This window comes from Euprymna scolopes, chromosome 18 (genome assembly GCF_053919585.1).
Source record: "Euprymna scolopes isolate OS-2025 chromosome 18, ASM5391958v1, whole genome shotgun sequence".
NCBI lineage: Eukaryota > Metazoa > Mollusca > Cephalopoda > Sepiida > Sepiolidae > Euprymna > Euprymna scolopes.
The window spans coordinates 18,792,021-18,816,066 of record NC_136499.1 but is presented as its reverse complement, the minus strand read 5'-3'; the positions used below and the strand labels follow the sequence as shown (position 1 = coordinate 18,816,066).

Below are 24,046 nucleotides of genomic sequence, written 5' to 3'. Positions count from 1 at the left end.
TGCAACAAAACAGACGGTATTACGACAAATTCTGATAAGCTAAAAAAGAAAAGTTACAAAAAATTCCCATAAAATTTTCAGAAAGACTTGATGTTTGTTATAAAGCTAAGGTAACGTTCGAGTTAATAGAAAATGTAATGCCAGCTTTCCGATCTAAAAGATCAGTAACCTGTGTTAGTAGACGTTATTGATAATAATCTATAACGATAGAAAAACTGTGTAATAGAAAAAAAACGTATTGGAGCTCTGTGTATATAAGTAATAAAATAAAATAAAATCAGAATTTGTGCTGATTGTTCTACTTGACTTAATAATAGTTTGAAAGAAAGAAGTACCCTCTTTACAACAGCGGAAAAAGCTTTTGCAAAACTAAATGGTGCACGAATATTTTCTAAACTAGATTTGTAAGAGGAATATTTTACAAATCACAATGAAATAAAAATGTGCTGAATTATTAACCATTATTATTAACATGAAGTATTAGTTAAAATATAAAAGACTGCAATGCGGAATAAAAATGGCACCTGTTATTTTTCAACAAACGATGGATGCAATATCAGCAGACCTGAACTTCGCAACAGCTTATTTAGACGATATTCTAAAGCGAAAATCGGGAAGAGCATGTGAAACATGGAATGGAAATATTCAAAAACTGAGTATGAAAAATTGTGATTTTTTTCTACAAAAACTTAAATAGCTAGGACAGATAATTAACGAAAACAGTAGGTATCCTGATCCAAAAACGGACAGACGCAATAAAATACTTGCCCGCACTGATTTGCCTGGCATAATTACAATAATTTTGTGGTTTAGAAAACTACTACTTTGGCTAGGAGCAAAGTGTAGTATCTGATCTTATACTACAGTTTACCTTTCCTGTTCTCGGATGAGAAATCCTTCATGGGTGAGATAATTTTTATTTTTGTTTCCATCCAGAGTGCCCCTTTTTGGAGAGCTGGATTTTCTTTACATTAAACACCGACCTTGTCTTACTCTGCCCTCGCGGGGAGACAACTAAATAGGTACTACTATATGCTGAATACCCATCTTTTAGGAGCCCGTTAAATCATTTACTAAAATAATGTGAAGTGGACAGACGACTGTTAAAAGGGACTCATTACACTAAAAACAAAAACTGCCTTTTTTTGTTTGTTTTTTTTTCTCATAACAATCCTAATAAGAAATTATACATTGCAAATGGCGCAAGAATTTTTGGTTTGGGAGCAGTTTTGTGACACAAGAGAGATGACGCTAAACTTAAACCGATCTAACATACTTCAAGGATGCTATTCTCGGCGAAAAAGACTATTCGCAAATAGAGAAGGAAGGATTAGCCATAATATTTGCGATAAAAAATCATAAATACTTTAACGATAGAGAATTTATATTGCAAACAAAGCATCAACCAGTGTTAGCAATAATCGGTTTTAATTCACACTGTGAATCGTTTACAGAAATGAACAACGATGTTGCCAACCTATTCTTTCAAAATTGATTTTACCGTCTAAACAGATCACACGCGGAGTTTATCCAGATTAATGCCAAAAATAGTGAACCACTAAAGAAGACGATTATTGCTTTCTTAAGTTTCCAGATAAACGTAAAATACATTAAACAAAACATAATGCAATAAAAGGACTGCTAGTTATTCTTGTGGACCTAAAATTTAAAATAAAACTTGATAAGTTCATAAATAAAACAAGTGAAGCATGCATGGTGCCCCGTGAATGCACAGTGAACGAGACATAAAAAGATGACTAATTTCAGCATTTGCCCCTCCCCATTTAGCCCGAAAAGTCACCAGGGGACCTCAAATAAACAAATGGTCCAGTTTTAGGCCTTAACATATGTAAATTTTCGTTGTGCACCATGCAAAAAAGAAATTAACATATTAACCATATATATATAACCATATATGTAAGCATATATATAACATATTAACCATATATATATATAACCATATATATAACATATTAACCGTATATATATATAACCATATATATAACATATTAACCGTATATATATAACCATATATATATATATATATATATATATATATATATAAATATGTACGAATAAAAAATCAATACGAAAAATATATAAATGTTTACGTCTTTTCTGTATTTATTTCTTGTGTGTTAACGTGTAGGAATACAAAAAGTCTTTTGAAAAAAAAAAAAAAAAATGTTTCCTTCAAAAGCACATATTTTCGACCGATCCTTCGATCTTCCTCAGTGTGAATGATAGAAAACGTGAGTGAGCGGGCAGAGTAAGCAGTGGGAGGAGGTGCATGGGTATAGCCATTAAGGTAAAGATCTATTTGAATATGACCTTTCCAGCAGCCCGCATAAATCGGGCGTATATATATATGAAAATAGAATAGAGGTGGAAGGATCTGAATACTCCACGTTTCGCCCGATTTATGCGGGCTTTTTCAAGAGGGATGGTCATCGACGAGAGGGTCGGAAAATTTGGGGCTATATATATATATATATATATATATATATATATATATATATATATATATATATATATAATGATGGGGGAGAGCAGCGTGTTTTCCTTATATAAATTCGATGCCTATATACATATATACATTTTGTGATTAGAGAAAATAATAAATTAGAGTAAACTAGCGTAATGATTTGAAAGATTGCGTCTAAAAGTAAAAAAGTAATAAAGTAAAAAAATTGATAAAATGAGACGAGAAAATTAATTGGGCTAAAAAAAATGCTGAGATTTAAAAGATGGTGTCTGGAAATATAACGTTTATATAATGAAATGAGATTACGAACGGAGTTTTTTTAAAATTAAAGATAATTGGGATAAAATAGCGTAGTAACTATATATATATATATATATATATTCGCGCATAAGCCTGATGAATCCTATAGTTGGATGAAACGCAGAATATTCAGTGTAGCTTAATCGCCACATATATTTTATAAATTACTAACTAGCTCTACCTACGTATTGAGCACTTTTGAAGTAAATACTTTAAGTTTACGCATAAATCTATACTTTCGTATATTAAATTTATGTGAATAAATAAAGTAGTTATATATATATATATATATATATATATATATATATATATATATATATATATGAGCAAACAGTTAATGAAATATGTTAAAAAAGCACTTTGAAATAAGTTAAAAACATATTTAATCTGAAAAGGAAACACTAGATAAATGGATAGTCCTTAATCCGCGGAGTTTCGAAGAAATACTTTCCTTATCATCATCATTCTCTCTTTATCTCATCATTTTATTTTATATATATATATATATATATATATATATATATATATATATATATATATACATGGGGGGGCTGTGTGTATGTATATTTATGTAGTAATAATAACTAGAAATAAATAGTGATATTTACAACTAGAAATAAAATAAAAGGCTCTGAAAGTTCATACTAATACTCTCCGCAATGGTTAGATTACTTGGAAAAAAAAAATCAATTGTAAAATGATATTGTCCTGAAGGTTGAAGGTTCAATCCTTAGCGTGCGCGTCCGAAGAATATAATTGCGAATTGCTTAGGACCTCTATCTAGACATGGCTGATGGAACGAGGGCATGCTTCCCTCGTGAAGTAAATAAAGGGTTCTGTCCGAAATTCCGTCCTAATTCTCGAGTTCAACAGAAACATCCCCGACAAGAAGATACACCTGAAGAAGGTCAGAGGTTACATCGACAGAAACGTTATGAAAATGACACTAAAGATGAGAACAGTATCCAAATAATACGAATCACCAATCCTCATCCAAAAAATTCAGAAAAGTAACGTTTTGTTCTTGTCCCACAATTTAATAGAGTAGTTATGTATATTCTTGTCCCACAATTTAATAGAGTAGTTATGTATATTCTTGTCCCACAATTTAATAGAGTAGTTATGTATATTCTCTCTGCCGTGCTTTGTGCGACAATGTAACTCAATAAAATAGATTAAAATGTATTCTCCTTTATCTCAATCCCAATATAAAAATGGAAACAGCAGACTCGCAAATGTGTTTTTAAAAAGGTATGGATGCGTATATCCTCTATCTAGCAATCGGCTAAATAGTTGTCTGGACTAGACTCTATAGCCTTGGTTGTGTAACACTTACTTCAGGGTTTTCCAATGGGGTCCAACCGCCCACCGCGTTACGAGACTTACGGTGGGCGGTGGCCAAATTTATCGTATAGCGGTTGCCTGAGATCCTTTAGGGGGCAGTGAAAGAATGAGAACTTCTAGTAACATTACTAGGCGTTTATTAACATGTGTATTGATCATCAACAAGAGTTTGGTAGAGTTCTCAAAGGTCAAATCGTTGAACTTTGACCCCTTAACAGCCAAATTTCTGACCGAAAACCGATCACGTAGATTTTCCCAAAACTCAGTACCCTGTATATCAAATTTCGAGTCTGTAGACTGAAAATTAACAGAGTTATTGCGAAGGAAAATGTACACATACACATAAACAGACAGATACGTTCACTTTTATAGATATATAGATTGTATTAGCAATGGTATGATATATTGATTGAACCACTTGATTTATAGTTGTTGGTGTTCCCATTCGATCGACAGTGTAGAATTTTGTTGAAGAAACTATATATATAAGGAGTTAATATAAATAGTTTTTATGATTTTCAAATAAAATAATGAGTGAGACTTGCTGAGAATAGAGAACACGTCAATACTGAACCTGGAAGCGCGCGCATACACACACACACACATATATATATATATATATATATATATATATATATATATATATATATATATATATATATATAGTAGTCCACATACAGTACGGTTCCACAGTTGATCAGTGCGACTAGACGAGCAATTACCTCAAGCCAGGATCGAAACCCGACCGCCCAAACGGCAATCAGAGATTTTAACCGTTGCTCTATTCGGCTATTGTTATGCGAGCGGTGAATCAACAATGTTTTGATATTGCTCAAATACCTAAGCTCAATTTGTTTACATAAAGAGCATCGCTAAATATAACGAGCATTATAGTCATCCATAGGATCATCAGTGCGGCTAGACAAGCAATTACCTCAAGCCAGGATCGAAACCCAACCGCCCAAACGACAGTCGGAGTTTCTAACCGTTGCGCTATTCAGCTGCACACACACACACAGACACACACACACACAGCGAAGCAATACTGAGCCTGGTCATTACTAAAATGGGTGACACTACGCTGTACGTAGGAGGACGTTGACACCTCCCTGCAAGAGTTGCAAAAACCTAACGTCTTCATCTCGCCTAATGGGGATATATATGTGACTTGAGACCACTTGTGAATTTCATACTCCCATGGAAATTCCTTCTTTCGGAGGAAGCCGGTTAAACCCAAATAGGGTAATGCCATTTCACACACACACGCACACCTACACGCACACACACATATGCGTACACATACATATATATAGGTGTGTGTGTGTGTGTGTGTGTGTATAATGTGGGTATGTGTGAATAAAGCACGAAAAATGAATAGGTCGTTCAGCCCCATGTGCCGCCTGAAATCCATCTAAGACGTTCTACATTGCTTTTTCAGACTTAGGAGGCATGTGCGTGTGTCTGCGTTGATGAAAAGCCACGAGAGAGGTCGGCCAACCTTTTATCCTCCCTGAAATCCATCTAAGACGTTTTACGTGCCATCTTGACACAAACCAAGCACCAAATACGTAACGAGATGCCAGAAGACTTCCTTCTTGTTTACATTCCCTCTGCCGCCATTATTTTATTTCTTCTAACGTTCTGGCTTAATGTCAACATTAAACAGATATTATCCGACTTTCGCATCTCAGCGCGCGCACACACACACACACACACACACACACACACACACACACACACACACACAGCATATATTATGTAGCACTTTCTTTTTTGTTGGCACTAGTATTCGTGTAGGTAATGCTATTAAATAAACGATTCATTTAGTCTACAGGGAATAAATACAGAAAACCATGAATAGAAAAAAAAAAAAAAGACATGTACAGAATTCGAACCTGTGTCCCCATTCTACTACAGACCAAAGCTTATTTTCTTCGAATTCAGCCATTACCTTGGATACGTGTGTTTGTTTTCCCCATATGTCGAGTATGGAGCGTAAGGTCGTCAGCAAATATACCCATCTCGGGCCCAATCGCATTAGGGAGGTTGTCATAAAAAATCAGGAATGATAACCGTCAAGGGTCGACCATCTCGTGTACACTCGCATAAATGATATGATGTTTAAGTGTTCCACCATCGTAAAAAATAATCCTGGGTCTTTGTCTTGGGTAAAAAGGATCTAATCATATTAAATATGTGTCCATTAATACTGTATGAATTAGTTTTCATGAGAATATCTTTATGTCAAAGGCTTTGGATATATCAAGCACTACCGCAATAGTTTCACCAGCAGTGACCAGTGTATGGTAACTTGGAAACTGTATTCCGAGATGGCTATTAGGATACAAATGGTAGAACGTCATTGCCTAAATGCATACTGTTGGTCAGAATGTTTAGCATTAACGAGGTGGTGGACTAGCGCGATGGTTGATTAATCATTCAAATATTTTAGTTAAAGGCAAGAAGGAGACTGATGGAGAAATAATTTTGCGGATTATTTCTTTCGCCACAATTCTTGAATACAGATATTTAATATAATCTCTATCTTATTTTATCTATATTTGCGGACTGTTATCCACATCCTCATAGTTGTTTCGCCACGTTTCGGCCAATTCATCCTCTAACGTTCTTCAACGAGGAATCAATGGCAAGCGGCTGTTGCCATAACGCAAAATCATTCGCAAATATTGTCGAAAGACGTGGAGACTACTGGAAAGCTGTGGAGATTTGTTGTCATTCCGACTCCAGGGAACATCACTAATTGTTGTTAGTGAGTAATCGCTGATGATTACCTGCGTGAGAACTTCTAGTGAACAAATAATAATAATAATAATAATAATAATAATAATAATAATAATAATAATAATAAAAGCGCTTCAGCGTATTTGAGTCCCCTCAAAAAGACATTCACAGTAAGAACTCGCCTAGCTACAACCACAGTGATGGACTTTCTTTTTCCCTTTTTATACAAAAAAAAAACAAACGGCACTTCTATGAACAATGAACAAAGTTTCTTTCATAAACCATCATATCTGCGGAACATAATGCCACGAGGCTGCTTCCCAACCGACAACAACATGGTCGTCTTCAAGTCTAATGTAAACAAATACTTGTTGAGCCGTCCTCTTAGATAATCAATTCCTCGTAAGGTATCTTCTGCCCATTCCTTCCATCAATTCCAATCGTCTCGTGATGGTGGTCATTATCCAACTTAAAATCCATTGAGCCCTTATATTCGATTAACAGCCGGACATTAAAAAGTAGGGTCTCCTTAGTGTCCCCTTAGTACAAACAAAATCCTACATACAATTGGATGATAGAAACTTTGTATTTAAGCATTAAGTAGATTTTGTCAAATTTGATCGTTTTGTTTTGGGGGGGGGGGGTTTACAACAGATCACTCTTTTTTTCTTTTTTTTTTTTAAATAGCGCAATAAAATATATGTATTGGAAACGATTAGTTGCACGGTTTCGTTTATCTGTTTTGCCGGAATAAAAACACATGTTGTAACTGTAAACGATTTAGTGATTAGTTAAGTGTGTCTGTTTTATGTTAAATCAAATCGGATTGGCTTATTTAAAATTTTGATAAACCGTAATTTGAGGGTCTCTGTTTGCCTCTTTTATGGAATATCAGCGCTTTTTTTTTTCAATGTAATGCCGAAACTCATCTTCGATTTCAACCTATTTGTTTTACATTTTTAATGAATTATTTTACATTTTAATGCATTATTTTGCATTTTTAATGCATTATCTTACATTTTTAATGCATTATTTAACATTTTTAATTATTTTCCATTTTAATGTATTATTTTACATTTCCAATAAATTATTTTATATTTTTAATTTTATATTTTAAATAAATTTTAAATAAGTTTAAATATATTTTAAATAAATTATTTTATAGCTATATTGAATTATTGTACATTTTTAATGTATTATTTTACATTTTTAATGCATTATTTCTACATTTTTAATGTATTATTCTACATTTTTAATGCATTAATTTACATTTTTAATTCATTATTTCACATTTTTAATGAATTATTTTACATTTTTAATGCATTATTTCTACATTTTTAATGAAATCTGTTGCATTTTTAATGAATTATTTGACATTTTTAATGCATTATTTTACATTTTAAATGAATTATTTTACATTTTTAATGCATTATTTTATATTTTTAATGCATTATATCTACATTTTTAATGAATTATTTGACATTTTTAATCCATTATTTTACACTTATAATAGAATTATTTTACATTTGTATGCATTATTACACATTTTAATGCATTATTTTACATTTTTAATGAATTATTTTACATTTTTAATGAATTATTTTACATTTTAATGCATTATTTTACATTTTTTACGTTTCTAAATATCTTAGATGAAGATCGATGATTTGGATTATTTATTTTATTCGAAATACTGTTCTCATTTTGAATATAATTTTCACGACGTTTCAATCAATGTAACAATCTGACCTGCTTCAGGTGTATAATTTGAACTCGGGCATCTTTCTATCGAACCCAGGAATCTGCACAGAATTTCGCACGGAAGCATCCCCTCGTTGCATAAACAATATTGTAAGCTGATTTCAAAAGGAAACATTTGGCATTTGTGTGTTAGACAAAGAAATGCATGAACACAATTTGATAGATACTAACTGGAAAAATACGTGGTCAGAGATTTGGGTACTGGCTACTGTGGACCTTTTTAACGCTTATTTGCACAGACGAGACAGATTTGGATACCTAATATATAAAAATATAATTTGAAAAAACGGCCGACATTGTACAATCAAATACAGTAAGCGATGAGAAACCCCTATTGTGTTTTTCGAGTCTTCACTTATAAACCCGGCTGTGCCCTCACGCAAAGAATTGAGCAGACAACTCCTCTTAATATTTAAATTGATTGATTATGATATCAATTTTTCAAAAGTAACCTTACTATTAGACTGTTAATATATACATATATCTATATATATATAAATGTATATATATGTGTATATATATATACATTTATATATGCATATGTATAAATATGTATATATGTGTATGTATACATGTATATATGTATGCATACATGTATACATATGTATGTATATTGATATATATATGTTTGTAAACATGTATATATATATGTATGTAAAATGTATATATATGTATATATTTGCATATGCCTGTGTATACATTTATACGTATATATAGGTGGGTATATGTATATGTGTGTCTGTAGATATATATATATGCATATATATACGTGTATAATACATATATATACATGTACATGCATATATATATATTTATATAAATATATGCATATATAAATTTTATACACATAAATAAATATATATACACACATAAACACACATATCAAGACACATGCACACACAGATACCCACACGCACGCACACACATACACACACACACATATATATATGTGTGTGTGTGTGTGTGTGCGTGCGTGTGGGTATGTGTGTGTGCATGTGTCTTGATATGTGTGTTTATGTGTGTATATATATTTATTTATGTGTATAAATTTTATATATGCATATATATGCACAAAAATAGTGGATACAAAAATATCGATATCAAATATAAGCAACAAAACACCATCAACTATAATAAAAGTAAAAATAGAAAAAAAAGAATTATAATTTGGTATACGGCCCCATACAATCAAATGTTAAAAACAAAACTTGGCAAGAAATTTCTAGATCTTATTCAAAAACACTTTCCCGCAACCAACCCTTACACAAAATCTTCAATAAAAATACCTTGAAGTTATCTTACAGTTGTTGCGAAAATTTAGAGATGATAATTAAAGCACATAATAACAAAATACTAAATGAAAACAATGTAAACAACAACAAAATAAACAATAAAAAAGTAGACACCATGACAGAAATAAAACCAACACTAGCAGAAATAATAATAATAATAATAATAATAATAATAATAATAATAATAATAATAATAATAATAATAACAAACCAACCCCGGACAAGAACAACCATACCATAAATAATAATAATAATAATAATAACGAACAAGATAAATGCAATTGTAGACACCGCACAATTTGCCCAGTCTAAAATAAATGCCTAACAAAAAGTGTAGTTTATCAAGCAACAATATTTGCGAAAGAAAACCCGAATAACAAGAAATACTACATAGGCATGACTTCCTTAGATTTTAAAACCCGATACTATGACCAGAAAAGTACCTTCAAAAATAAAAAACACCGTATAAAAACAACACTAGCGAATAAATACTGGGAACTAAAAAAAAGCGGACATTCGCCAGTAGTCGAATGGAAAATAATGAGACAAGCTACCACGTGCAGACACTTAGACGACCCATGTAAATTATACCTCCATGAAAAATTTGCTATCCTGTACTTTAAAGAACCTCAAAATCTATTAAACTGTAGACGAGAAATAGCAAACAACTGTGTTCACAAAATAAAACTCACCCCAGGATAGCGATACAAAATAGCTTTAAAACTAACAATAACAATAGAAAACAATCAAATAAATTAAATAAACATGAATATACATAAACGATCACACATATATGTGCATATATATATGTATGTGTGTGTACATGTGTGTGTGTGTACATAGGTATATTCATATATATATATATATATAAAAAAGGAAGGAAAAGATCTACCTTAAACCACTAACCTGGTTCTAAAACAGATCCTTTGTTCGATAAAATGCATGCCCATTGGCTGATAGGAGCGGGCGCGGTGGATACTAGAAAGCTGATTGGCTAACTAGAAATCCTCAACATATATAAAAACAAGAAGCAACCACAAAATTCGCGCATAAGCCTGACGAATCCTACAGTCGATGAAACGCAGAATATTCAGTGTAGCTTAGTCACCATATATATTTTATAAATTACTAACTAGCTCTACCTACGCATTGAGCACTTTTGAAGTAAATACTTATAGTTTACGCATAAATCTATACTTTCGTATATTAAATTTATATGAGTAAATGAAGTAGTTACATATATATATATATATATATATATATATATATATAATTTTCATGCTAGTTCAAGTATAATTCTGGAGGATTTATTGAGTGAGGTTTCCCTATTCTTGTTCGATTTCGACTAAATAATAAACTTTATATATAAGTATATATATATATATATATATATATATATATATATATATATATATATATAGTAAGATGGTTGATAATTTATAATTAAAATTAAAAATAAAAAATCGGTTTTATTCCTCCTTATGAAACCGATTTTTAATTTTTAATTTTAATTATAAATTATCAATCATCTTACTAAATATTAAAATAGCTCTAGGATATATATGCCTATTGAGCTTATATATCTGCAATACAACGAGCACTGTTTTTCTTGTATTTTAATTACATTAGTGATTTTACTATCACATTAAAATACACTCTGCTCTTTAGACTGCTGTTCTAATCCCCTTTAAATTATATGTATATATATATATATATATATATATATATATATATATATATATATATATATATATAGCTGTTTAGAGAGAAGTGCACCAACACAACAAGTTTCATTTTTTGTCACCCACAACACTCCACTATGCCCGATCTTTCTCTCTCTCTCTCTCTCTCTCTCTCTCTCTCTCTCTCTCTCTCTCTCTCTCCATAGCTCATTGAGAAAGAATTGAACAGAAAATAAATTGTTATTCCTTTATATATATATATATATATATATATATATATATATATATATATATATATATATATATATATATAATCTGTACTGTTCGGATAAAAAAATATTTAATGAATGATAAGTCATCAATGAATACACCAACGTTGCTGGCACGAAAGATTAACAAACAAAAGATTCACTTACTTAGGTATTCGGCAGCAAATTAATCCACAGGGATGATTCCAGCCTCTGACATATGTTGCCATTGGAGGGCAATCGTCATAAACGATACTTACAGCTGTAAAGCAGAAAAAAAAACTTAATGAGTAAACTTTTCAAAGAGAATATGTGTTTTATTTTGTTTTGTTTTTGTTTGTTTTTTTTGTCGAAAGTGGTACATTCTTTTATAATAGATTTTTTTATCTATGTATCTAAAGGTATAAATATTAAAGTTTGGTTCGAATTAACGATAACGTTAAAACATTTGATGGCAGCTTAATTTTGTCTGTCACTCTATGCCGACTTCCTTTGCCTCGCTTTGATCTCGTTTCAGCCTTGAGGCTTGAAGACTTGTAGACATCAAACACAATGTTTGTTCGCTCATACTTCGATGGGTAACTCCGAATTTTTTGGCACTGCATCACGTACAGCATATTCTTCAAATATCTTTGCGATCTTTGGTGAGAGAGAGTGTACAAGAGCCGCACCATCAATAACGATGACATCACATTCTGGCTAAGAATCAAGAAGAGCAATGGTATCTCTCAGAATGCCAACAAAGTCAGATTTCCTTCCAGGATAGAGATTCTCTGTGTCACTCAGTGCTGCAGGAAAAAGATTGATCCTCATGCCTAAACAATTCTAACAGATCACATTCTCGTGCTTGACAAGATTTGAAAAGCTGTGATAACAGATTGCAGTCACTTTTTAATATCTGTTTCTTCTTGTAATGGAAGCAACACCTGCTTGCTTGTAGAAGTCCGTTTTGTTCTTTTGGATGGGATTTTAAAAGAAAGTGTCATAACCAAGACTATTGAAAAAGTCTTTGAAGGCAGCTTAACTTTTATCAATGTGAGTTATGACAAGTTCTGCAGCACTGGGATGTGCAAAGATCTTTGTGTCCAGTGTGAGAAGATCTTTGGACTCTTCCTGGAAAGGACTGCCTAGATCCTTGCTTTCACTAAACAACTTCTTGGCCTTGTCAGTGAAGGGCTTCTGAGACTGGTTAGTCTGCTCATTATGTCTGATATTCTCATTCCCCAATTTGGCCTGGAAGCCATCTCATATGTGAACCAGCTTGCTAAACTCTGATCCAGACACCATCCATCTCCTGTGCAGATGGATCCTCAGTAATGCCAATGGCACCACCATCACCTTTGACCACTGCATTAGCTTGTTCATGGGCTTGGTCAATGGCTTTACTAAAAAACTCCCTGTGAGTTTTGTGGACCACAAACTTTCCAAGTTGAAATCCACGGAACACTGTGGGATGAGTTTGTTCCTAGGATACCATGTCTCTGAGGCTGATGGAGAGCCATCGAGCAGAGTTGACATTGTTGTTGGCAAAGAAGAATGTTTTATGGTACTTTGCCCAGTTTCGTCTCAATGTGTCTTCAATGCAACCTCCATCATCTAGTCGAGATGGGTGTAATTTTATTGGTAACAAGTCGATTGCCTGAAATTGTGGCATGTTTGTGGTTAGCATGGGGTAGCCATCAGAACTACACTCATATCGTATAGGAGGAGACTTCAACTCCTCTCTTGTGTTTGCCTGATAGAGGCAACACTTCCACCAATTAGTTCTCGCTACACTATTCAATGTGTTGTTCGCAGACATTTGGTATATACAGTTTAAGGCCGAGGGGCTATCCTTTTACCGCCTAACTGTACAAAACATCAAAGCACATTGAAGTATGGAATGCAATTAGGTTCAAGCATCATGTTGCCCTACACCTAATCCGATCGTTCATCCAACGCCGTTTTGATCCCATGCGATCTGTACATCTTCTGGGTACCTAAAGCCTCGTTACCCTTGGCTCGGCTCTCCCGCAGTGGCACTCTGTCAATTCAGGCGCGGCTATCTAACAACTACACTACATCTAACTACAATTCTAGTTGAGATGCATAAGGGGCTAATTAGATAGTACTTCGGACACATAGATAATACTGTCTAAAGTTAGTTTACCACCACAGCAGTTAGTAACTACAACTACAGCTAGTACACTACAAGCCGATGCTGAACCCCATGCTGGGTTTCACAGCAGGGATGTCAACAATGTGACCTGGTTGTGCTTGGACATCACTCTTAACGTATCACAATCCAAAAGTGTAACAAATAATTGGAAGTGAACTTTTTCATCACAAACTCGGCAGAGAGCATAGAAACAGGCAAGGTTTTAGGTGAAAACATCACTACATACAGTAATCTATGAGACGCCATTTTGAAAAATGGTGGCCATATTGAAATTTACAAGGTATAATTGGCTTAATTATATGAAGATACATTCATTTCATGTATATATTGGTTTATTTAGGCAGCATTTTTTCATTCAAGCAAATGCAACGGAGACGCTTTGTTTTATGATTCTTTTTTTAATTTTTCGATTTTCCATATAATCTTTTTATATCAAAATCAAAAATATTAATAACACTACAATAATTGTTGTTGTCACAAACGCTTTCAGCTCATACACGAATCATCTTCAGGTGTTGAAATAAAAGTGCGAAGGAGCGAAAATGAGAATTAAAAGTGAAAATTAAAATATACAGTAAACGGCGGTGGGGGATGATAAGTTAAAATATATAGAATCGATGAAATGTCGATCAAAAATATAGGTCGATTAAAAATTCGAGTATTAAAGTCAGCAAGTTCATAGAGACTGTTTACAAAGTTCGTCCACTACGAACTACGCAATACATTTTAGAACGTTACTGTTTTTTTCGAATGCAATATTATTTATAGTGGGTTGAAGGGTTCAAGACTTTTTAATTTTTTAATATTATTTTCATGTTATATAATTTTTATGTTATATAATTTTTATGTTATATAATTTTTATGTTGTCAACCTTTCTAAGATTGGAGGGAGGACAGTTATGTTCTTTTATCAAATGTTTATATAAAGCACAAGTATTATTTAGATGCATGGTTATTCGCCGTGACAAAATTGTCGTTGTATGTCCAATGTATGTATTGTTTTGGGAGCTACATTATCCCATAGAACATTTGAATTTATACACTACATTGGTTTGTTTCAACGTTTTTTATAGCCGGTGAGGAGTTTTTTCTAACCACATTGTTTTGTGTTCTAAACTTCTTAAATAATAAAATTAATTTTAGAGTTACTGTCAATAGTCGTACGATATTTTTAATTGCATTTTTTTCGATTCTGAAGTTAGTTATTATTTGATTTTGATGATATATATCAATGGAGTTTGCATTGCGGTGTTGGCTAATATTAGTATTAGGGTTTTCAAGGGATTGTAGATTTCGTTTTATTGGTTCATCAACAATGTAATTAGAAAAAATGGTCGTTGATGAGTACTTATTTAATGATTATACGGAAAATCGAAAAATTCAAAAGAAGGAATCATAAAAGAAAGTATCTCCGTTTCATTTAATAATATTTACTTATATATGTATATATATATATATATATATATATATATATATATATATATATATATATATATATATAATATATATATACATGCATATATAAATATTTATATACATGCATATGTAAATATACATATATATATATATATATATATATATATATATATATATATATACATAGAATAAAAATTACAATAAGTTTACCAAGGTAATCAAAATGGTAAACTTAAAATATATTATAAATATTAAAGAGTTAATATTTACAAGTAAAATAAACTCAGCCAGATGTAAAAGCTCAATAAAACCGAAAATGTATGCATATATATATTTATATATGTACGTATATATATATATATATATATATATATATATATACATATATATACGTACATATATAAATATATATATGCATACATACACACATACATATATATACATACATACATGCACACATAATATATATATATATATACATATACATATATATATATATATATATATATATATATATATATATATATATATATCCAGTTTTCTACCCCCAAACGAGACATATTGCTACTTGACCGTAAGGGTTTACTATTTGGGATCACATCTACAGTAATACTATGTATAGAGTTAAGCAGCAAAATGTCATCTCGCGTTACATTTAAATTTCAGCGTGTTAGTAGAGTCGGTAAAGTAGGAAATAGGAAATAAATTATTTCCGGTATTTAGGGATCTCTACAGTGAAGGAATAAAATTTTGGTTGCAGTTTGGACTATTTGGGTGTACTTACGTCAAGGAGCCACAAGTGGTATCAGTTCTTCCATTAAAGCACTTGTAAAACAGGTACAAGTATGCAACATTGCGGCGATGCGACAGGGGTTGGAGATTGGCCGGTAGTGTGTGAATTAATCATTCTTTCTGGGCTTTGTCTACGTTACAAGAAGTTCAGGACGACTGGAAACAATGCCGACGTAAGCGGAGAGCACATACAGCACTTGGAAATCCCAAATCGTTACCCATTTTGTATTGACCAGGTTCAACGTTGCTTAACTTCGGTGATTCAGTGGGAACCGGTGTGCCAACGTGATTTTGCCGTACAAATGAGTACAAATGAGTACCTACACACACATTAAACAAAATTACTCTTTGATGGTTTGTTAGAAAATTAGATTTTAGAAAATACAAAAATGATGGATAAGCTACTCAAAGTAAAATAGTTCAGTTTGTCATTTTGAATGCACTTCAACAACATCCATATTTGTTATTGGCATCGGTTTAGTTATCCTGAATATTTCATTCTTCTGATTATCCATTTGTAGTCAATCTGAAAACCTGACTTGCCCAGCTTTCATCTTGGCTTCGTATATTGTTCTTGTCCTTTTTACCACTATGCATCCTTATTCAATAAATTTTTTTCTCCGATTATTTCCGTGAAAAATTGCAAATTAAAAATAAATTCTCATTAAACTAAAGTCTAATTTTTACTTTGTTCTGATAAAAAAAATTAGAAATCACGTCCTTATCAACCTTTTCTTTTTTCAACTTCACAGTAAATTCAGTTTAATCAAAAACGAAATAAAAGAAAAACGAGGGAGATAGAAAACATTACAAAATTCTCATTAAAGTCTGATTTTTACTCAAATAAAAAGAAAATATTACCTACCAACCCTTCCCTTCAACTTCAAAGCAACTGTTATTACTCTTTGGTCTTGCTGACGAGTGTTATTATTTTTGCGTCTAAATTTGCACAATACGTTGGATAAATGCCCGAATCTCAAACGGTAGGCCACGAATTAAGATTATTAATATTCTTACCACAAGTGGCCATGTATTTATCGTTGTCCACCGAATATATGACGTCGACAAAATCCCTTGGCGATATGAGCCCTATGCAGGCACTGCTGGTGAACGTCCGCATGATTCGAAGATCCTGCAATAAAAAGAGAACCAGTTTCATATTACACATAAGAATCGTATTAATATACATTAATGAGAAAGATAGATGGAAATGACATCCGTTTTAACAAGTGCAATGATGTGAAAGAATCGTTAATTCACATTGACACGAACTAACATGACAACACTTGCGACGAAAAAGATGCGGACACACACTGCACAGTTTTTATCATTATCAATTATCACGGTGTTTTCGATCCAGCCACATGATATTCAGTAACCTGTATCATTAAGTGGCCTTTGGACAGTGATAAGTGACGTAAATACCCCGACAAACCCGACAAGCAGCTAAATCCCACGCCTTCATAGTAGAGATCCCTAGATGTAAGAGAGCCTTCTACTCCAGTAGTTTCTTCCCCAGAACCGCTAGACTTTGGAATTCCCTTCCGGGTCCCTGCTTCCCAAACTGTATTGACATGCAGAAGTTCAAGTGTAACGAGAACCGACATCTTGCTGCCCAACTCCCTACATAGTACCCCTGTAGCTTATGTCTCTGATAGTAGCCCTCTCCATCAAAATATATACAAAAATAAAGTAAATGTGCACGTACATATGTATTTGAATAATCGTTTTAATGTGTGTATATATAAGCATAAAATAATCCAACCTTTCCGCACGCACATTTATAGTTTCGGCCCAGAATGAGAAGGACTTTAGGATTTTTTCCTTTTTCCCTCGCATGTGGTCTGTAATCGTTTTTCTTCTACATATTTCCTACGAAATCCTGCTGATGTCCCCTGAAATAAGGGCGAAACGTTGATTACTATTTTATTAATTTTCTCTTTTCCTTCTCAAATAACATATATATGTGTGTGTGTGTGTGTGTGTGTGTGTGTGTGTGTGTGTGTGTGTGTGTGTGTGTGTGTGTGTGTGTGTGTGTGAAATTTTGGGTCGTTATTAACCGTAATTAATAAACTTGATTTCATAAAAAAGATAAATTACAAAAAGCTTTCTTGAATTAATACGTTCATTAATTTTCAAGGGAGGTAATTTAAACCTAAACTATAAGTTATTAGCTTTTACAATTATCATAAATTTATATTAAAGAGATGTATCGTAAATTATATATTGAAAACTAATACTCAAAAAAAGAATAGCTGCTAAATGACGGATGGTTGTTTGATACATATATGGGGGGTCTGTGCCTGTGTCCGTGTGTGTGTATGTGTGCATGGAAAATAAGAAAAGGAAAAACTAAAATTATATATCCATCAATGTTGCGTCTTTAAGTCATTACTCAAAATGACTAATTCGAAGAAATAGTATTGAAGTATATTTGAAAACACGGGTTGTGCTTGTGACGTAAACAGAACGTATGTGTGTGCACATTTCAAACGAACTAGAGTCATTAGAAAAATCAGGCGAATATGACGTGAAAATATATTTTTGTTATTTTCTCGAACGAACAATAGCATTTAGACTTCAAATTTTGCGGAGCGTTTATAAAGAGGAATGAGTATTTTGTTTGTTTGTTTTAGATTGGTGCCGTGATATATAATTTTTGGATACTGTTGCTTAAGAGGTGCCAGAATTACGAATTGGGGTAGTATTGTTCTTTGTAGTGTTGGTCTATAATTAAAATAAGAATTACAAAGATTAATTAATTAATTAATATGTGAAACAGCCCGTAACTATCATCTATCTTTAACTTCCGTCCCCAGCGGAAAATCAAAGACTCGTCCGAATACAGTAAAACCCCGGGATACGGCACTAAAAATTAGTAAAAAAATACAGTACAACATATAATACACATGTATATAATCAAATAACATTATTTAAAAAAAAAAAACACCGTAAGGCGGGGAAAAGCCATAACCAGAAGCCGGAAAAACATTATATTCCACATCGTTACTTGAAAAAAAAAAAAACGTATCCTAGGGCCACTGTATCCCGGGGCCAACTGTAGTTGTACATACTTTTTCTGTTTTCCTCTCATGAAAAAATAATTTAACTAGAAATTTTTTGAAGTTCACAACATCTACCATCTTGTGCGATACATTATGTTGGTAAGTAAATACATTATAATTGCAAATTATTGAATTTTTTTTCAATATTGTCGTAATTGTTTTACTTCCTTCACTCGTCTCCACGATGTTCCCCTACAAGACTGCATTGTCATAGCCTTCAAACACAATTCCTTTCTATTATCTTTTTATTAGAACCTATCAAGAAAACAGAAAGATCAATATACGAGGTAGAGCGGTTATACAAACAAAAAAAAAATTGATGATTAATTGAATAAATTACAATATGTATTACTCCATGAAAAATTCAAACAAGGAATTATAATAAAAGAATAGAAACTTAAGTTATGAATTTTCCAAGATAGACTCTTTTCATCAAAGTATTAACATTACTAACATATATTTCACAGATTTGCATAAATTGTAAAATATATAAACAAAACTTTTATGAACAGAAAGGTATTTTCAATAAAAATATACGAAGAAATAAAATGATAAATCAATTAATCCATATATCTATAAAAGTGAGAATGTGTGTGAGGACAATTCTCAACGAATGTTTGATCTGCGGACTTGAAATTTGATATATAGGATATTCAGACATGCGGAAAATTTCTTAATCGGTTCTCATCCGGATAAAACGCTGCTATGGAGTCAATAATTGAAAAATTGGTACTATGGAGTCATCGAATTTTTATCTGTTTGTCAACTGTTTCACGAATGCGCATGACAGATTCCTTATGTAAAGTTAGATATCTGTTGTTAAACTGCATCCATTAATATATGAACACTATCGTACGGTTATATATGAATCAATTCAACGAACAATAGAAAAACTAGACGAACACACGTATATGGATGACTGTTACACGTATATACAAACGTATATACACTCTGTATGCACACATCCGTTAAAAGGCTTCCTTTAGTCTTGACAGACTATGGATAACCACGGTAAGGGTGCATTCGCGTGAAATTTTTGTGGCAAGAGTTGCGCAATCTCTAACCACAGCTCTCCTGATTCGACATTGTTGAATACCAGTGACAAGTGGAGGTTCAGGACGACTGGGAACAATGTTGGGATAAACAGAAAGCACATGCAGCGGCTAGTATTTCCAAATGGTCACCCATCTGGTACTAGCCAGGCTTCACGTTGCTTAACTTCGGTGATCTGACGGGAACCGATGTGTCAACGTTATTATGCCGTACAGCACACTCCTTATAAATATTGCATGCTCTCGTTTCGTTAGTCTTAATCGGACAGAAGTCTTAAGTAACCCGCAATTTAATTCTTAGTATCCCCAGCACTGACGATAGAACCTTCATCCTCCAGAAGAGTGTCACTTACCGTTACGTCAGGGAGCCAAATTATATTATTATTTGTGTTCTCTATAACTATAACATGTTGATTTTTATAAATAAATACAGATAGAAAGCCTTATTAGAGTGGGTTATTGTGCAGGAGAGAAGGAGAAATGCGATAGGTTATTTGGTTCATCTGTAACTATAAAAGTGTGATTTTCATTAAGGAATGCTCTGTCGAATATGAGGCGAAATTAGACCTTGTCATGTCGTCCGACAAAATAGGTCAGGGAATAACGCACAACCAATCCCACCCGTGGGGTATGGACATTAAGACACGCTGTCTTTGAAGTTTTGACATTTGTGAATGTTGTTTTATTACATTTTTTTTTAATTTTCTTTGTAATGGCTGCATTTCGAGCTCTGTGGGTCGCTTACACCTGACTGTCACTCGGATTTGTCAGTCGTTTGTAGTTGTTCTCAAGTAACAAATCGTTTCAAACACACACACACTATATATATATATATATATATATATATATATATATATATAGAGAGAGAGAGAGAGAGAGAGAGAGAGAGAGAGTCGCAAAATTAACCGCCTACTTTTATGCTAATCTTTTTGGATCTTGGCCTTCGGGACAAGATCAAAGTGTAGTATCTGTTCTTCAGATGCTGTACTTCTATTTCTTGTTCTCTTTCGGTGGAGGAGATATCCTTCACGACTGAGACAATTTTTATTTTTGTACCTTTTCTCCACGTTAAAAAACGACCCTGGTGTCTAACTCTGTCCCGTGGGGAGGCATAGTAAATAGGTACTTTTATGCTAATTTAAATTTAAAAAATAGATGGATAGTTTGGAGACAAACTCTCCCTCCCTCTCTCTCTCTCTCTCTCTCTCTCTCTCACCCATCTTTCTCTCTCTCTCTCCCATATCTCTCTCTCTCTCTCTCATATATATATATATGACTATCATAAATTGTAGTTTCATCTAATGCCTCAACCAGCAAATTCTAGCTCTGCTGCAATTATAATTTGCTAATTTGTTTATGTCCTCTAATGAGAAGAATAGCAAGAACAGCATTCTTTGAAACTCCGCGGAATAAGGACTTTGAACATTGTTTGCAGGAGTATTCTGTCGAATAATAAATTTAATTGTAAATTTTAATTTACAGTTATAATTCTTTTCTCATATATATATATATATATATATATATATATATATATGTATATATATATATATATGTATGTATATATATATATATATATATATATATATATATATATATATTACGAAACGTTTATAAAGACATCAGAGAGCTTCCATTTGATTAGACCTTTTCTATTTTTTAATTTTTTGATGATCTGACCACAGAACTAGGCACCCCTCTCTTCCACATTAGGCACTACAGCTCGCACGCATTTATGGCTGCTACTATATAAAAAAAAAAACCTTCCAACCCTCCTCGCAAATAATATCCACATATTCTTTCTGATGATATCTTCTTGGAATAACAAAAAGTGTCACTGCAAAAATACTCATGGAACTTATTTGAATATATTTCGATCTCCACACTAAAAGGATTATCAGAAAAATTGAAAAAAATAAAAACGGTCTGATCAAACGAAAGCTCCTCATTGTCTTTAACAACGCTTGTTTAAATGAAAGAATGCTGCCTAAATACACACAATATATTGTATAATATGCTTTATTTGTACAAACATTATTGACTACATATGTGCATACATGTTTCAACTATTTCTTTTTAATCACTCAAAGCTTCTTTAGACACACACACATCCGCTGGGTCATAAGCTTCATTTCGAACCGCCTGCCTGCCTGCCTCTCTCTCTCTCTCTCTCTCTCTCTCTCTCTCTCTCTCTCTCTCTCTCTCTTTCTCTCTCTTTCTCTCTCTCTCTGTCTCTTTCACACTCATTCACTCACTCACTCACAAACACACACACACACACACACACACACACACAGTAAATCGAACTTACTAAGGGAGATAATAACTTCCGTAGAATACCGGAAAAGTATCCAGTAAATAAAACGTTGTTTGGTAAATCGTTATTTTTTTTTATTTTTTTTTTTTGCATTTTTTGCAGTTTTTTGTATTTTTTTGTTGCACTTTTTTTGCATTTCCATGCACAAAACATGGATATAAATATCACTAAAACATCCGCTGGGTCCTAAGCTTCATTTCGGTACCTAACTTGCCTGGGTGGATTGCCTGTAGACTGAGACAAACCGTGTCACACACACACACAGTAAATTTATAATAGGATATATATATATCTTATTGTTTATTAATAAAATTGCCGGTTTTTTTTTAAATTATGTGAATGTCCCTGATTTCACTTGTAATCGTCTTCAAGCTATTAAAAACGTTGATTAAAGAAGGAAAATCGTTGCAAAAATCCGATAGTTTCGGTAACTTTTATTATTTTTTCTACATTTTAATCTACCGAATTTCCTGTCAGATAAGACCCTTCCCCTTTTATATAAGCATAAACTTACTTGTGTTTTATAACGCAAGTGTTTGTTCGCGCAGCGAGTTGCGTAATACTGCGGATCTCCAAGGAATCCTCTGCAGTTGTGTCTGCAACGTCGTACTTTTACCAAATTTCCCCTACCGATCTCAACGTCTTATATGTCACAAAATATGGTGTCGGATTTTCGTATTAATTGAACCCTCGTTTTTTTTTATATTTACCCTAATTTTGACATTTTTAAAAGAAGATTGTAGGTTAATTAGGCCATCAGAAATGTTATTAGGGCTATAATTATGTACATACATACCTTCATAGATTACCGTAACTATAGACATACCAAGATACAATCTATCACGATCGAACATATTAGTATGTAACAATAATAAATAATGACATTTATTTCCTTTCTCGGAGAACAGTGTCTGTGTGGTGATTGGTTACACGATAGCCAATCAGCTTGCAGGGGGTATAAATTTCATCCGTCCCCTAGAAAGAATACTTTAGACCCTTTTGGGAATCGAAGCAGTCGTCAGAGATTTTCCTGGAAGAAACTAACAATGACACATCCACTCTCTCTCTCTCTCTCTCTCTCTCTCTCTCTCCTCACCTCTCCTCTCCTTAATGTCCTTGACCCTCTTTGAATATGAACTACTCGTAGACTTTTGACAGTTCAAGAACTTTCTATTTCTACGTTTTGTAAACTCTTATTCACCTCAAATAAGACGTATTGCCATTTGAACGTAAGGGACAACTATCTGTGACTATTGAAGCAATACGTAGGGAATTGAGCAGTGAGACGTCTATTCGCATGACATTTAACTTTCTGCATTGTAGTATAGTCTGAAAAGCGGGGAAATGGGAGAGAACTCTAAATACTAATAATTCGAAGGAAGAGGCTGTTAGACT

General features: G+C 32.9%; 1 protein-coding gene across 1 annotated transcript in view; it reads right to left on the bottom strand.

The window, feature by feature from the left end:
- The window catches only part of LOC145297511 (stAR-related lipid transfer protein 5-like), a 351,809-nt gene that overhangs the window by 72,328 nt on the left and 255,435 nt on the right, over window positions 1-24,046 (bottom strand). Inside the window, exons 4-5 of the mRNA XM_080143411.1 lie at window positions 17,238-17,352; window positions 12,023-12,116 (exon numbers count right to left, since the gene is read on the bottom strand). Coding sequence (XP_079999537.1) covers window positions 12,023-12,116; window positions 17,238-17,352 — 209 coding nt within the window. The remainder of the gene's footprint in view (window positions 1-12,022; window positions 12,117-17,237; window positions 17,353-24,046) is intronic.